This window comes from Petromyzon marinus, chromosome 60 (assembly GCF_048934315.1).
Source record: "Petromyzon marinus isolate PM22_M1 ecotype Great Lakes invasive population chromosome 60, UKy_Petmar_22M1.pri1.0, whole genome shotgun sequence".
NCBI classification, from domain to species: Eukaryota; Metazoa; Chordata; class Hyperoartia; order Petromyzontiformes; family Petromyzontidae; genus Petromyzon; species Petromyzon marinus.
Genome location: NC_133726.1, coordinates 6,288,873 through 6,303,825, shown reverse-complemented (window position 1 = coordinate 6,303,825; position 14,953 = coordinate 6,288,873). Strand labels below are relative to the sequence as shown.

The 14,953-nt window shown below is 47.1% G+C and overlaps 1 protein-coding gene and 1 long non-coding RNA gene across 4 annotated transcripts in view; both read right to left on the bottom strand.

Annotated features, from left to right (window-relative positions):
* LOC116955512 (uncharacterized) overlaps positions 1-12,501 on the bottom strand; it is a 54,248-nt gene extending 41,747 nt beyond the window's left edge. For 2 of the 3 annotated variants that reach the window (XM_076053313.1, XM_076053314.1), the window contains exon 1: positions 12,313-12,501. In XM_076053313.1, the coding sequence (XP_075909428.1) occupies positions 12,313-12,474 (162 nt within the window). In that variant the 5' untranslated portion in view covers positions 12,475-12,501. Of the gene's footprint in view, positions 1-11,882; positions 12,250-12,312 lie in introns of those variants that run through there. The other variant, XM_076053315.1, reaches the window with a different exon arrangement.
* On the bottom strand, positions 6,079-11,876 carry LOC142905984 (uncharacterized). The gene is made up of 2 exons (XR_012930013.1): positions 7,488-11,876; positions 6,079-7,307 (listed from the first exon to the last, which is right to left on the bottom strand). It is a non-coding gene; the product is annotated as an uncharacterized LOC142905984 (long non-coding RNA).
* Positions 12,502-14,953: the final 2,452 nt, after the last annotated feature.

Below are 14,953 nucleotides of genomic sequence, written 5' to 3'. Positions count from 1 at the left end.
CTCCTCACTGCACCCCACCCTCACCACCCACGGCTCCCCGCCGCCCCCCCACCCAGTGACTGTGATTCTACAGGACGCCAGATGCAGCTTTGGTTTTACTCTGACAGGACCTTGCATTCATCCTCGGCATTCCAGGCGCGGCACTGGACCGGGCTGACCCCGTGCATGCTGTACTGCTCTCGCTTTCGTCACGAGTAAGTAAGGGCTGTTTCCCCTGCACGTCTCGGGAAACCACAAGCTACATAACAATAATAATTATAAAATAACTGCGAAAGTTTTTTTTTTTCCGGTTGTGCTGTACAGCTCTACTGCGTGTGTTTTTGTGTTTTGTTCAGCGTTGTGCGAAAAATGCATCAGAGCGCTTCAACAAATGTTTTACATTTGTTATTTACATAAAACGTAGATATTTACATGTTTATACAAGAAAACCACGCCATATCATCGGGTTCTTTTTCAAGAGGTTCCTGTATTGGGTTTCCATCTCAAGATGTTTTCACCCAACTAGTGTTTCCACATGTGTGAGAAACCAGAACACCCGGAGAAAACCTGCGTCTGTGAGGGGAAACACTATCCCCGTACAGATGGATACAGATTGTGATTAGTCCACTTGTTGTACCGCCTTCTCTAAGCAAGGGGAAGGATGTTTCATAACATTTGTGCAATCCACAAAACATCGGGGGCCCTGAGACTCGCTGAGGGTGCCCTGGATAACTATAGGACAATATAATATACACGTTACTGGTTAAAACGAAACCCTGCAGCCACAGTAGATTCTACATGGGGCAATGAAAAAAATAAGAGTACATTAGACTCTCGATTATCCACGCTAATGATGGGGAGAATGGCCGCGGATAATTCTAAATCACGGATAATCCAAAAACAACCATTTTCGCCTGCTCAGTGATAACACTTTTTCCCTGTTTCCGCGCAGACGACTCGGCCCAGCAAGTGGACAGCAGAGCCACGCCAATCAACATCAAATCAATCGCCGCCCACTGTTGTAAATATATGCAACTACTGTACTGTAGAGGCGATCACGTGGACTTCCGATTAACTGGAGGACATGTATGTTTGGTTTAAGCACGTGACTTCTAATAAACATTTCCAAGAATAACAATGTAAAACTGTTTTTCGATTATTAATTTGGGCTTGTGGGAAAATCCATGAGTATTTATTCACGTCAAAATCTCAGGTGCGCGGTTAATTCGCAAATCGGATAAACGGCACGCAGATAATCGAGTCTACTGTATCTCACAACAAGAAAAGCCTGTCTGTACAAGCAACAGTGCCCTCAAAGCCACAAGGCGTCTGAGTCAATGGTATCGACCCAATCACCAAACTCTGCACCAAAAACAACCACCAGATTAAATTTGGTTCCGCACTAAATTTGACCGGCTGAGAAAGTGCTACCTCTTGTACTGTATGGACCAGAGGTCAAAGAAAGGGGGATCTCAGAGATAGCCCTGTTATGTCAGCATCTGTGCGCCGTTCTCTAACACGAAGGGTTGAACTGCTCCGCAAGAGTTTTGAATGGATGCATTGTCTTAGGACACTTGACCGATGGCAAAATCGGCATAAAATCGGGGGGGGCGGGGGGGGTGTCGAGATCACCATCTTACGGCTTGACAGGGTAAAGGGAGTGCATAAAGGGGATTGCGTGTTATGCCTCTCTCGCATTTGGGTTTTCTCCGGGTACTCCGATTTCCTCACAAACGTATAAACGCTTGTTAAATGGAGTTCGACAAACATCCCAATTTAGGACATGCAAGAGCCGCGGCCAATTGTCGGTGCTGCTCCTGGCTGCTTCTCCGCTTGCCTGTGGCTTCAACGCCTCCGTGGGAAATTGGCGTACGTTACAATTCTCCAACGTTTTCAAATGCAAATTTCACACGAATGACGAGATACACAAAATGAAAAACGCAAACAATTCCTGGAAGCACCGTGTGTCAAAACTCAATTGGCGCATTAGGCTAATTAGGCCGTCTCGGCACACTGGTGTGCCAGCAGTGGCAGGGCAACAGCAGGTGGGTCTTGAGGGGATAGCGGAGTGGCAGGCAAGATGGGGCGCCAAGTTGGCGCTATAGCCGTCATGGGTCATAACGCACGGCGTGCTGGTATAGCAACGAAACCCTCCATAGACATCAACATAAACGAACAGGTCCCCCCCCTCCCCTGCAATGAATGCAGCCCTAACCATTCACAAAAAACTATTCCCCATGTACAGCGATGATGAAAATTAAATTACAGTGTAATCCACTTTGCACTCCTGCTTTCAGGGAGGTAATAAATTGTCGCACGCAACGGATAGAGTGACGGTCCTAACAACGCACGTGCGAGTTTCTGTTAAAATAATGAGTGCAAGATTAGTGTGAACATTATGTACCAATCTATCCATCTTGTGTCATCCTCATGACTGAGGGGTGATGTCCATGACAGATGCTTTCCAAACTTGCAGCATCTTCAGCGTCTCTCATGGAAAGTCCCGTCCAACTGCTCAAATTGCCGCACAACAGCCAATGCGTTTCACTTCCATTTTCACTCGAAGATTCACCTCCATCGTATATATGGAGCTGACCATCTTAAGAACGTGTCCCACGCATGCCAACTATCCTTTACAGATTTCTCAGTAATTCCTGCTTGTATGCACTCTCTCAACGTATCTTAATCATTATCTTTGTCAAACTTGTCAGCTGCAGCCCCACATCTCTAGCCACTCTAAAATGACACACTCAACTTAACCCACATTAGAAAGTCCTGCATGAGTACAAATTTTGGAAACTAAAAGGGACTCCGTGAGAGAGCACTGAGATAACAAGGCCGTAAACATTGAGTGATGTTTTGACCCAAAGCACTCATCCAGACCTTACTACATTCCAATATACCTTAAAAGTGAAACGTGGCAATTCCTGCTTCAAAAACCCACTTGGTGATGCAACCAGTGATGTCACAAGATTTTATGTAACCATGACATAACATCATGGACCTCTCCTTTGCCAGTATCAAAATATGAGAATAGGTTTTCCCCTTTTGTCTGGCAACAAAACAGGTGTTAAGATGTTAGAACACCAAACTGAAACCTTTTACAAGGAATCATGTCTGCATTAACCACAATCCTTGTAGTCAGAATGCAAACGAAAAACACTCTAATATATACATTGTCTTTGAAACTGATTGGTCCACACCAGAGACAGCTTTCTTTTGAACCTAGTCTCAAAACGGCGTCCTCTGGTCTAACACCGTTTTGAGACTAGTATTGTGTGGTTAATGCACTAACATCTTAACACCTGTTTTGTTGCCATAAAAAAGGGAAAAACCTATTCTCATGACATCACACTTGTAAAAGAGAGAGAGTCCTCAACGTTGTGTCAATAACAAAAGTGAAATGGCAGCGGTGCTGGCAATTTTAAATAAAGCAAACTGTACACTTGTTCCTGCACCAGTGCAGGCTGAACATTGCAGGCTGTGTGGTGCAGGCTGCACAGCAGCAGAAATTCTAGGGTCAGGTCACATAATTTGTTGCTGCAGTGTGTTTATTTATTTATTTGCTTTGGTGTACCGAGAGAAATTGAAGGACCACGCCACTCGGCAATTGGTGTCAGTACAGGTCAATCCTGGTGGAAATTTTATGCGCGGTCTCCCATCTCAGCGAGCTCGGAATAATGAGCGCACAGTGCCCGTTGCTGGCGGAAGGGAAACTTCAAATACCGTGGGCTGCCCACCACCGCTCTAAATTCAACGTACAAATGTACTTTCTGCGAGCTCAAAGAACACCCTTCCAGGTGGACCTGTACCAACAGGGTGCGATGTGACTGCCACGAAAACCCATAGCCTGGATTGGCTTAATCCTCTGCTCTCGGTCCAAGAGTAATAATGATATTAATTATGAAGTGGCAGTCTTTTTAATAAATCCCCTGCATGATGAGAAATCAGAGCCGACACTGACAGCCTTGTAAAAGCCCCAACGAGCCTTTTGCGGCAGTAAAGCCAGCGTGAAAATTAGCAAAGTCCATCGAGGCCTCAAGTCCTAACAGGATTGGTGAACAATAAAGCAGAAGTTCAGAAGCTCCCGGCTACAACCAATGGACTTCCACCCACATCTCACACGGATCCAGCAGTCATGTGAGAAACTTTTGGGAAATCTTTACACAGCCGAGTGCACATCGTGAGACACACGAGTTCCTAAAATGATGAAGACCACAACGAAAGTAAGTTTCATCAAGCCATGCCTCCATCAGGACTTTGTCAATGTGATTACAAGGGTGTTAGAATCTACTGGCGGTGCAGGTGTCACCTTGCGAACCATACCTCTTCCCGATCAAGACAGAACAATTCATTCAAAGCACCCAAACCAAAAGAAGCATGGCACGCTTGTAAAACTCAATCCATAATCTCTGTCATATGCCAAATATTAGCATGAAGCGGTTTAAGCCTAAACTAAATCTCTCCCAGTTTAACCACTGGGGCGTTCATCACTGGCAGGTGTCCATCAACTATAACACTGCCAAATTTTAATTAAAATAAATTGCTCAAGACAAAGGAAAACAAATCCCTAGTCTTGCAAGCAATGTCAGGGGATCTTTCAGGTCAACAAAAATTTAAGACAGAATAGTTGTCTATATTGCCCCGACAGCATTTATTAATCTGCGGCAGAGATTGAATTTGAACCTGTTTACCCCAAAGACAGAGGCGAATTTGCTCACCATTTGGCCACTCATCCACAAAATGTATACAGGTTGTGACCTTGGGAAACTTGGACATGGGGCCACTGCTCTGCAAATTCCACACAGGCAGCGGCAAGAACCAAACATTGTCAGAAACCAAAATGCATCGGGGGTTTCATGAAACCGACTGCCAAGCGACACAGTACATGACCTCATGTTGGCCACCAGGTTATATATCCTCAAAGCTTATGCCTTAATTTTCTTTCGCAATGCAATTTCAAACATTTTATTTTTCATGTCAATTAGAAATAACAACCAAACCCATCCCGCTGTATGCACAACGCATACAATTTTTTTTTAAATCTATTTAACTAAAGTAGAAAAATGCTATTTTTTTTGGTTGACCCCCAACAAAACAAAGAGGCTATTTTATTTATTTTAAGCGCCACCATTAGAAGACAGTGGAATTAAAGGCAGGGCCAATTTTGCGCAGCTGCCTATCCGTGCCGATCGTGACGCAGAGAGCGCTCGTACACAGCACAATCAATAAAGCCGTTCTCTCCCTCGATCTGATGCCACATGGGTCCCCCCCCCTCCTCTACGCCAACCGCACGTGCGCCGATCTCACAAGCCACATCGCCACCAAGGCACCGGCTCATTGTCCAGTGCCATTGCGAGGTTCTGGAGGTTAGATCTGTTCAGCCTTTGGCCTGGATGAGGAAGTGATTAAATAAAGGCAACACAGCAGCAATTCCCATTACTGGTACCACAACCACCATCATAATCTCAACCATAATTATCACTGCGTGTATAACAGCAATGCACAGTCCTTTGCTAGTCCACTTCATGGTGAAGGCCTGCCCATACCTCAGTCATAGGGGTTGTTTGACCATACTTCATCACACTGGTTAATGGAGGTTGGTGAAGGGAGGTGAACAAAGAACCAGTTCGAATACCAGTTGGGGCTTGGAATCGGTTACTGGATAAATAGAGCATTGTGGTAACATTTGTACAAACCCCCACAACCGCAGTATTATTGTGTTATTGATAGCCTGAGCACATTATCGGTTCTTTGATTATAACAGTATCATCTGTCAATTTGAATCATGATTATCAACAATGACCTGCACTGCTTAACAGCCAGTGTCTTACAGATATGTCCAATTCATTACAACTATTATGATTGAGCACATTATTTGTACTCTTACTGTTGCTCGTAATGTGCCATTTCCATCAATACACTACGCATTGTTCCTTCATATAATGGTTGACGTTACCAAGGCAGTAGCATCCAATTACATTTTACAATGCACACTATGTGCAGTAAATAATACATCATCAGCTGGTGCAACCCTACAATAAATGGGCCACCTGTCCCGGAACGTGGCCAATGCACACACCACAAACTCAACAAAAGCCATGTCAAATGCTTTTAATACACATCACTATTTACTGAGCGCATGTCTCTCTCGCGTATAGCAGAATGAATAGCAACTTATAAGCCTATGCAGAGATTAGTTATCCAGAAAATGGCGTCAGCTGATGTATTGTGGATTGCTTCAAGGTCTCTGTTGAATTTTAAGAGTTCAGTGTCACCATGCTGAACACAATTCACAATGGCCACTTCATGACCCAGACTGTTGTCCTGCGATTGTTATACTATCAACTTCTTTCAGCTCAAAATGGAAGGCAAGTGATTGTCTTGATACATACCTAACAGAGGTCATTTACCTATATATATGCTTGCCAATTCACCACCATCGATTCAAGCAAGACTGAGTGCTGAAGCCACTTTGTCAAAACCAGTCTATCGTGTGCCTGTATTGAACAAATGCTGGTGGAATTATGCATTCACATCAGACCGTGTGGCCGATAGGATGCGTGAGAAAAAATATCATTCTTTTTTATGGAGGGGGACAGATATTGAAGGAAGCATATTGTCTATTTATTTTCTAATTATCCTTTGCTCATGGGCCTGATTGTCAGCCAATGTTTGTTACGGTCACATCGCATGTCAACAGTTCTCATACATTGAATATGGTCCGAATAGAGGGACAGACAGATGTCTTATGCTCCCATGGGCCACACTGTTGGACAAGTCAAATGATTGTTACTATCATGACTCATGGGCCCAGTCTAAGGGTCCAATCATCCTCTTGTGACCCAGGAGGAGGGCCATCATTCTTATTAGTGTCTCAACCGAAATTGCATTGTCAGTGCAAATGCAACTAGTGTCGCAAAAGGCTCTTGCAATTGAAAAGATGTAACACGTATCTCAAAAGACACTACAAATGTGTAGACTTGTGGACTGCCGAGGCAAGCGGTGTAAATGGAAATGTTTACCCAAGTTTTATTGACAAGACATTGGTGAATCTTTACACCGTGACAGATTAACAATATTTTAAGTAAGCCTAAAACATTCACGCGGAAAAATTCGGGCAAACATTCTGATGTAGCAGGACGTGCCTAAAAATGTAGTCCGTCTCAAAATAACCACTATCAGTGGACAGTATGAAGGCCAATCTAAATAATCAGGCAACACAGCGCCTTCCCATCTCTTCCTCCGCATAAGAAACAAAATTAAGTTGTTTTTTAAACACACAGCCTTGTGGGAGTGATTTATTTTCAGTGGCATTGGTTTAATACCTGTAAACTAGTGCACTGGTTGTGTGACATTCAGTGGCTCCCACACAGCCTTGTGGGAGAGATTTATTTTCAGTGGCATTGGTTTAATACCAGTAAACTAGTGCACTGGTTGTGTGACATTCTGTGGCTACCACACAGCCTTGTGGGAGAGATTTATTTTCAGTGGCATTGGTTTAATACCAGTAAACCAGTGGACTGGTTGTATGACATTCAGTGGCTACCACACAGCCTCATCTCGGTTAAGCTTTCCGGGATAACTATATTTTAAAAAAATCCGTATTAACATTGAAATTAATACAGCCAAGAGCTGTATTTAGCACAGACAAACAACGGCATAATCAGTTACGGGCAGGGGACAAAAGCTGCTGCATTGCACACTGCAAACCCACTCACGGCCACCGCACAGGAGCGGCTGCGATCGTAACAGGCGTCTCGAGACTCGAAAAGCACACATCGAGTAAAAACAAAAACAATCGCGTGACGTTTGCTCAATGTTGTTAACATTTCCCGGCAATGTTGTTGTTTTTGTATTATTGCACAGAGACAACAAAGACGCACGCGCGAACGCAACACAAAACACTGCGGCGATGCATCATTCGACTGGTCCCAGCCACTGTAATGGCGCCCTGACCTCGTCGCCTTACGACTCTACACCACGGCGGCAAAACGCCGCGAAGTGAGCGGGAAATTATTGCATAAAAGAATAAAGCTCGGCACCGACTCGAGTCCTCGCAGCATAAACTAACTAAATCCCCTCCCCCCTCACAACACACCGGCATCGATTTTAACAAATAAACAACCACCGTTTAAAACACAGCGCGGCACGCCAAGTTGCTGCCAATGGCCGGTGACGTCACCGCCGTTTGCAACACACAAAAAACCGTGTGAGGAAAATATCTGCGACTTTTTTTCTTTTAATTGTTGCCAATTTTTCTTGATTCGCACGGGAAACAACGTAGAAGGCGGTGTTTTCCCTCAGATGCGCGACGTTTGTGCGGTTTGGCGAGGCTCTCTCTCTCTCTGGGTTCGTGGTAGTGATGATGGTGGTTATAATGGCAGGCAGCGGCGCGCACAACATGGTGCCAATGTGTCTTGATTCGCACGGGAAACGACGTAAAAGGCGGTGGTTTCCCTCAGATGCGCGATGTTTGTGCGGTTTGGCGAGGCTCTCTCTCTGTGTGTGTGTGCGAGCGCTCTGGGTTCGTGGTGGTGATGATGGTGGAGGGAGGCTGATGGTGGTGGTTGTTGTTGTAATGGCAGTCAGGGGCGCGCGCACAACATGGCGAGTGCAGCAGCGTGCGTGCGTGCGCGTCTGCACGTACACCACCACCGCACCTCTATCGATTATTTATATCGAAGTAGTACGATTTTGAATGTTGGGGGGGGGGGTTTACAGTAACGGTAACGACATGAAATGGTAAAAAATAAAAATTCGTGATTAAAGTCAAATCAGCTGTATTATATACTGTAGCGTGTGTCTAACAATGTCTCTATACAATACACCGGCAAAACACGTGTTTATGTAAACATTATTTTAGTTGTAAATTATGTTTGTATACAAAATAGTATACAGTATAACACTGTATGCAAACAATAAAGCATATACCCCCACACGCTGACGTGTATACTGTACACTTACTTTACATACGTTGCTTTAAAGATAATTGGATGTATACACATTGTTATATTTTGTTTTGGTCGTAAAGTACACATTTTATATGCGTACCGTATACAAAACATTGTATCGTGCTAGCCTTTAAATTAACTAATACACTCCCACGGAGTCTAAAGCACAGCAATTATAGACTGTATATACTGCTTATGTAACTGTTACACATCACACACGTTACACATTTCACCAACACACCGTTGTTACATTGTATAATATTTTATCTGTAAAATATACACGTTAAATGTACACTAATTTCACAGTGTGATATGTTAATTACTTAACTGTTTACAAAACACACTGTTATTTATGTTTTTATTTATATTTATATACATAACACACACTATTGCACTATTATATTCCCGCATGTTGTTGTTTGAATATAAACTAATGTACACGATATAAACAATGCAACAACATGTGCTTGTGTACAGAACAAAGATAAAGCACTCCCGTGTAGCCTAACAGACCGTGGCACAGCACTTTGACCCGGCCGCCTTTGTCTTCCTAGTGCCGAATAACTTCAAATGAGTCTGGGTGTCGACCTGGACTCATTTGAAGTTATTCCCCCACCACCACTACAGGAGCTGTTCAAATATTCGCCACTGATGTTGCCCGTGAGAGGGCAATCGAACCCAGGTTGTCCTCCGACACGGTGCGCTCACCACTCGCACCACCGCTCCCCACGTGGACACGTTACAAGATTTAATATAGACTGTTGGGGGGCTCTTAAGTTAGAGCATCTATTGGAATGCCCGTAACACAACACACACACATTTCGATTTTAAGCTTTCGTGACTGCAATGATTCATCTTCTTTGGTTCTTTCGGTAAAGTAACGTAGAATGAGAATAAAATAATAAAATAAAATAATAAAATAGAACAATAAAATTCTCACGACGTTTCGGCCACAACACAAGTGGCCTTCTTCAGGTGAAAGGAACAACCTATCGGGACGACAGAGCTACAATGAACGCTGACCATACTCATTGTGCCGGGTGATGTGGGTTATTTGACCATACTTCACCACGCTGTGCCGGGTCATGTGGGTTATTTGACCATACTTCACCACGCTGTGCCGGGTGTTGTGAATTAGTGTGCCGGGTCATGTGGGTTATTTGACCATACTTCACCACGTTGTGCCGGGTGATGTGAATTAGTGTGCCGGGTCATGTGGGTTATTTGACCATACTTCACCACGTTGCGCCGGGTGATGTGAATTAGTGTGCGGGGTCATGTGGGTTATTTGACCATACTTCACCACGCTGTGCCAGGTGATGTGGGTTAGTGTGCCGGGTCATGTGGGTTATTTGACCATACTTCACCACGCTGTGCCAGGTGATGTGGGTTAGTGTGCCGGGTCATGTGGGCTATTTGACCATACTTCACCACGCTGTGCCAGGTGATGTGGGTTAGTGTGCCGGGTCATGTCGGTTATTTGACCATACTTCACCACGCTGTGCCAGGTGATGTGGGTTAGTGTGCCGGGTCATGTGGGTTATTTGACCAAGGTGCCTCACTTCTCTTAACCAGCTTAAAAGACGCTGCGAATCTTAGCAGCGTTCATTGTAGCTCTGTCGTCCCGACAGGTTTGTTCCTTTCACCTGAAGAAGGCCACTTGTGTTGTGGCCGAAACGTCGTGAGAATTTTATTGTTTTATTTTATTCTTTTATTCTCATTCTACGTGACTTTACCGAAAGAACCAAAAAAGATGAACACATACACAGTGATAGATTATACCAAAACACATTCACACCGTTCTATATACTCGAGTCTTAGTGCCCAATACTTTTAGACATTGTTATAAAGTGCATTGTGTGTGTACTTGTACACGAACGCCACAAAGCAACAGCGAGTACTGTATATGCAAACCCCCCCTCTGTCTCAATCCACTACAGGATGAAGGCCTCCTCCCTCCCCCACGCTGTGCCGGGTCATGTGGGTTATTTGACCATACTTCACCACGTTGTGTCGGGTCATGTGGGTTATTTGACCATACTTCACCACGCTGTGTCGGGTCATGTGGGTTATTTGACCATACTTCACCACGCTGTGCCGGGTCATGTGGGTTATTTGACCATACTTCACCACGTTGTGTCGGGTCATGTGGGTTATTTGACCATACTTCACCACGCTGTGCCGGGTCATGTGGGTTATTTGACCATACTTCACCACGCTGTGCCAGGTGATGTGGGTTATTTGACTATACTTCACGTTGTGCCGGGTCATGCGGGTTATTTGACCATACTTCACCACGTTGTGCCGGGTCATGTGAGTTAGTGTGCCGGGTCATGTGGGTAATTTGACCATACTTCACCACGCTGTGCCGGGTGATGCGAGTTAGTGTGCCGGGTCATGTGGGTTATTTGACCATACTTCACCACGCCGGCCAGTACGGGATAACGCAATGACCTATATACTGTTATGAATAAATACGCAGAGAGTATATACCAACAATAATAACAGATCCCCCGTGTAACCCTACACGCTTACTGAAGGTAGTTAGCTCTTACTAACACCAGCATTACACCAAGGTGAGTAATGCTCTATACACAGCACCACGCCCGGCCGCCTTTGTGTCCCCAGCAGCTTGTTTACACGGGCACCGAGGCTGTCTACCTTACAGTAGGCACATAACGGAATCAAATAACAATTCACATCAGCAGCCGTGCTCAATGCACTGCTGGATAAAGGACCCCCCCCCCGCTTACGTTATCGCGATATAACAATCCACGATCACATCGCTCCATCTCCTCACGGAATACCCGTAGACAAGTCCCCGTTTGGTTTACAAGCGTGACAATCAAATCCAGATCGCGGTGTGCCAACCACAGCGCCACCCATCTCCCCCCCTGACACACGAAAAGACAAAGCAAACATCCGCCCGTGTAGCCCACACAGACTTACGGGACAAGTGCTGTTTGCGAGCTCCTGTTAACAAGGCCGGAACGACACACGAAGACGAAATGTGGTGTTTTCTCGCCCCGACACACGAACCGCCTTTGTCTCCCTATACCCTTGATGTTGACACACCGCACCAAGGCACTGCTTTAAAGGCCGAATCGATCTTGTGGCAGAGAGGAGGAGGGGAGGGGGAATCCCAGAACCGTTTCGGAACATTCGTCCACTTTTTCACGTGATCCGGGAATTGAACTCGGCTCACGCAGCGCAATCAGTAGCCGACTGTGCTACCCATCCTCTCCCACACACACACACGCGTGGTCGTGTGTGTGTGTGGCTCTGTGTGTACACACGCGCCTACAGCACCGAACTCAACCCCCCTCCCACACGTCCACCCGCCCGCCCGCCCCCACCGAGCGACGGCGGCGAACCTCACCTCGCAGAATCGCTGGCAGTAGTTGCCGGACGCCGAGGCGAGCTCGCCGGGCTGGGCCCGGGGAGGCAGGCCGTCCGTGAGGGCGAGCAGGCGGCCGCGCAGGGTCTCGCCGCCGTCCGCCGCCGCCACCACGACCGACGCCTCCATTGTCTCGTCCTCCATGGCGGCTCCTGCGCGCAGTGGGGGTAGCGCGTCGCGCACGTGACGCCCAGCGCGCGTTGCTATTGGACGGCGTGGGAGAGTGGGGGGGTGTGTCAGAGTGGACACCACCCCGACCCCTCCAAACACCGCCTCCCACCCCCCCCCCAGAAAAAAATCCCCCCACACACCCCCACCCCCACACACCCCCACCCCCCACAAACCCCCACCCCCCACAAACCCACACACCCCCCACACACCCCCACCCCCCACAAACCCCCACCCCCCACACAAAGCCTACGACAGACTGGGTCGAGGCAAGTGCCGTCGCTGTGTGCGAATATCAACGCGGGGTGGAAGTGGACGACGGTGATGAGAGAGAGAGGGGGGTGACGGTGATGAGAGACAGGGGGTTGACTGTGATGAGAGAGAGGGGGTTGACGGTGATGAGAGAGAGGGGGTTGATGGTGATGAGAGAGAGGGGGTTGATGGTGATGAGAGAGAGGGGGTTGACGGTGATGAGAGAGAGGGGGTTGATGGTGATGAGAGACAGGGGGGTGACGGTGATGAGAGAGAGGGGGTTGATGGTGATGAGAGACAGGGGGGTGACGGTGATGATAGAGAGGGGGTTGACGGTGATGAGAGAGAGGGGGTTGATGGTGATGAGAGACAGGGGGTTGGCTGTGATGAGAGAGAGGGGGTTGATGGTGATGAGAGAGAGGGGGTTGACTGTGATGAGAGAGAGGGGGGGTTGGCTGTGATGAGAGAGAGGGGGTTGATGGTGATGAGAGAGAGGGGGTTGACTGTGATGAGAGAGGGGGTTGATGGTGATGAGAGAGAGGGGGGGGTTGACGGTGATGAGAGACAGGGGGTTGACTGTGATGAGAGAGAGGGGGGGTTGATGGTGATGAGAGAGAGGGGGTTGACGGTGATGATAGAGAGGGGGTTGACGGTGATGAGAGAGAGGGGGTTGACTGTGATGAGAGACAGGGGGTTGACGGTGATGAGAGAGAAGGGGTTGACGGTGATGAGAGAGAGGGGGTTGATGGTGATGAGAGACAGGGGGTTGACGGTGATGAGAGAGAGAGGGGGTTGACGGTGATGAGAGAGAGGGGGTTGATGGTGATGAGAGAGAGGGGGTTGATGGTGATGAGAGAGAGGGGGTTGACGGTGATGAGAGAGAGGGGGTTGACGGTGATGAGAGAGAGGGGGTGGTCAGCCCCCACGCCCCGGCCGCCTTTGTATCCCCCAGTCGCGATGTTTAAGGGGCCGTCATAAATGACGTCACGCGATTTTGGACGATTTTTGCCCCCCCCCCCCTCGTCACACGGCGTCACAAAATGTCAGACCCCCCCTCAAATATGACGTCACAAAGCTCAGCCCCCCCCCCCCCACCAAAAAAAAACATGCTTAAAATCGCTTTAAACTATTGTCATTGTAGTGCGTATTTAATGTGGCACTCTGATGTTGTAGGAGAAAACATTTATTAAAAAGTCTATTTAATTAAAGTTGTGCATTTTGATGTGACGTCACATTTCTCAAACCCCCCCCCCCCTCGTCACAAATGTCTGACCCCCCCCCCAGGTGCGTGACGTCATTTATGGACGGCCCCTAAGGACACAACGCACCGTGAGGTACCTTCATTTGAGGGCCGACTCTGATGGAGGATGGCGAAGCGCAAGATCGGTGCAAGATAATCGTCACTGGCACGTGTTGGAGAGAGTGTGGAGTTCGCCGGACCGTCCGCTTGCTCACACAGACACACACCACCGCCAAAGACAAAGATCCCCCGTGTAGCCTTAACAGGACTGTTGGGGCAAGTGCTGAGTCCCGCGTACCCCGTCTCATGAGGGTTCCCTGCCACATTTACACAACCTGGACCGATATTGCTGCTGTTGTGGAATCCCAATTGCTGTACACATAGCACCCGTGACTGTGAGTAGCACGCCTTTCAACCCCATTATCAGTGCCCTACCTTATTATAACAGACCAATTGAGACCTTACCGGTCACCCCGTGCCCCTTTTAAATCTCAACGTTCGTCCTACAAAGTCCCTTCACAAGGGAGAAACACAAACAAATAGACAAAAAAAATCAGTTTAACACGTAGGCTTTCGCGACCAATATTATTCATAATAAAGGTTTTTGGGTTAGATCGCGTTTATTTATAAATGTGTCGTAACCCTCCACCACCCGACACGGCCAATCAGCAAAAAAAGTGTCACGTTGACAAAAGACAAATAATTCACTACTTTAGCCCACCGGTGTGTTGAAGAGTGAATCCACATTTACAGTTTGAGTACGACGTTTCGCTGGTAAATGCATCCAGCATCATCGGGCAATTCGCCAGAATGGTAAAGCCCTCGCTTGCTCCCGGTTTTATATAGAGCCCGTATTGAAACGGCTGCACGCCGTATGGACCTGATAACTCAATTTCCCTGTACAAGAATACGGGGTAAACCGTATGTGTTGACAGGTATTTGAGTACCACCTATGAAGGCCTC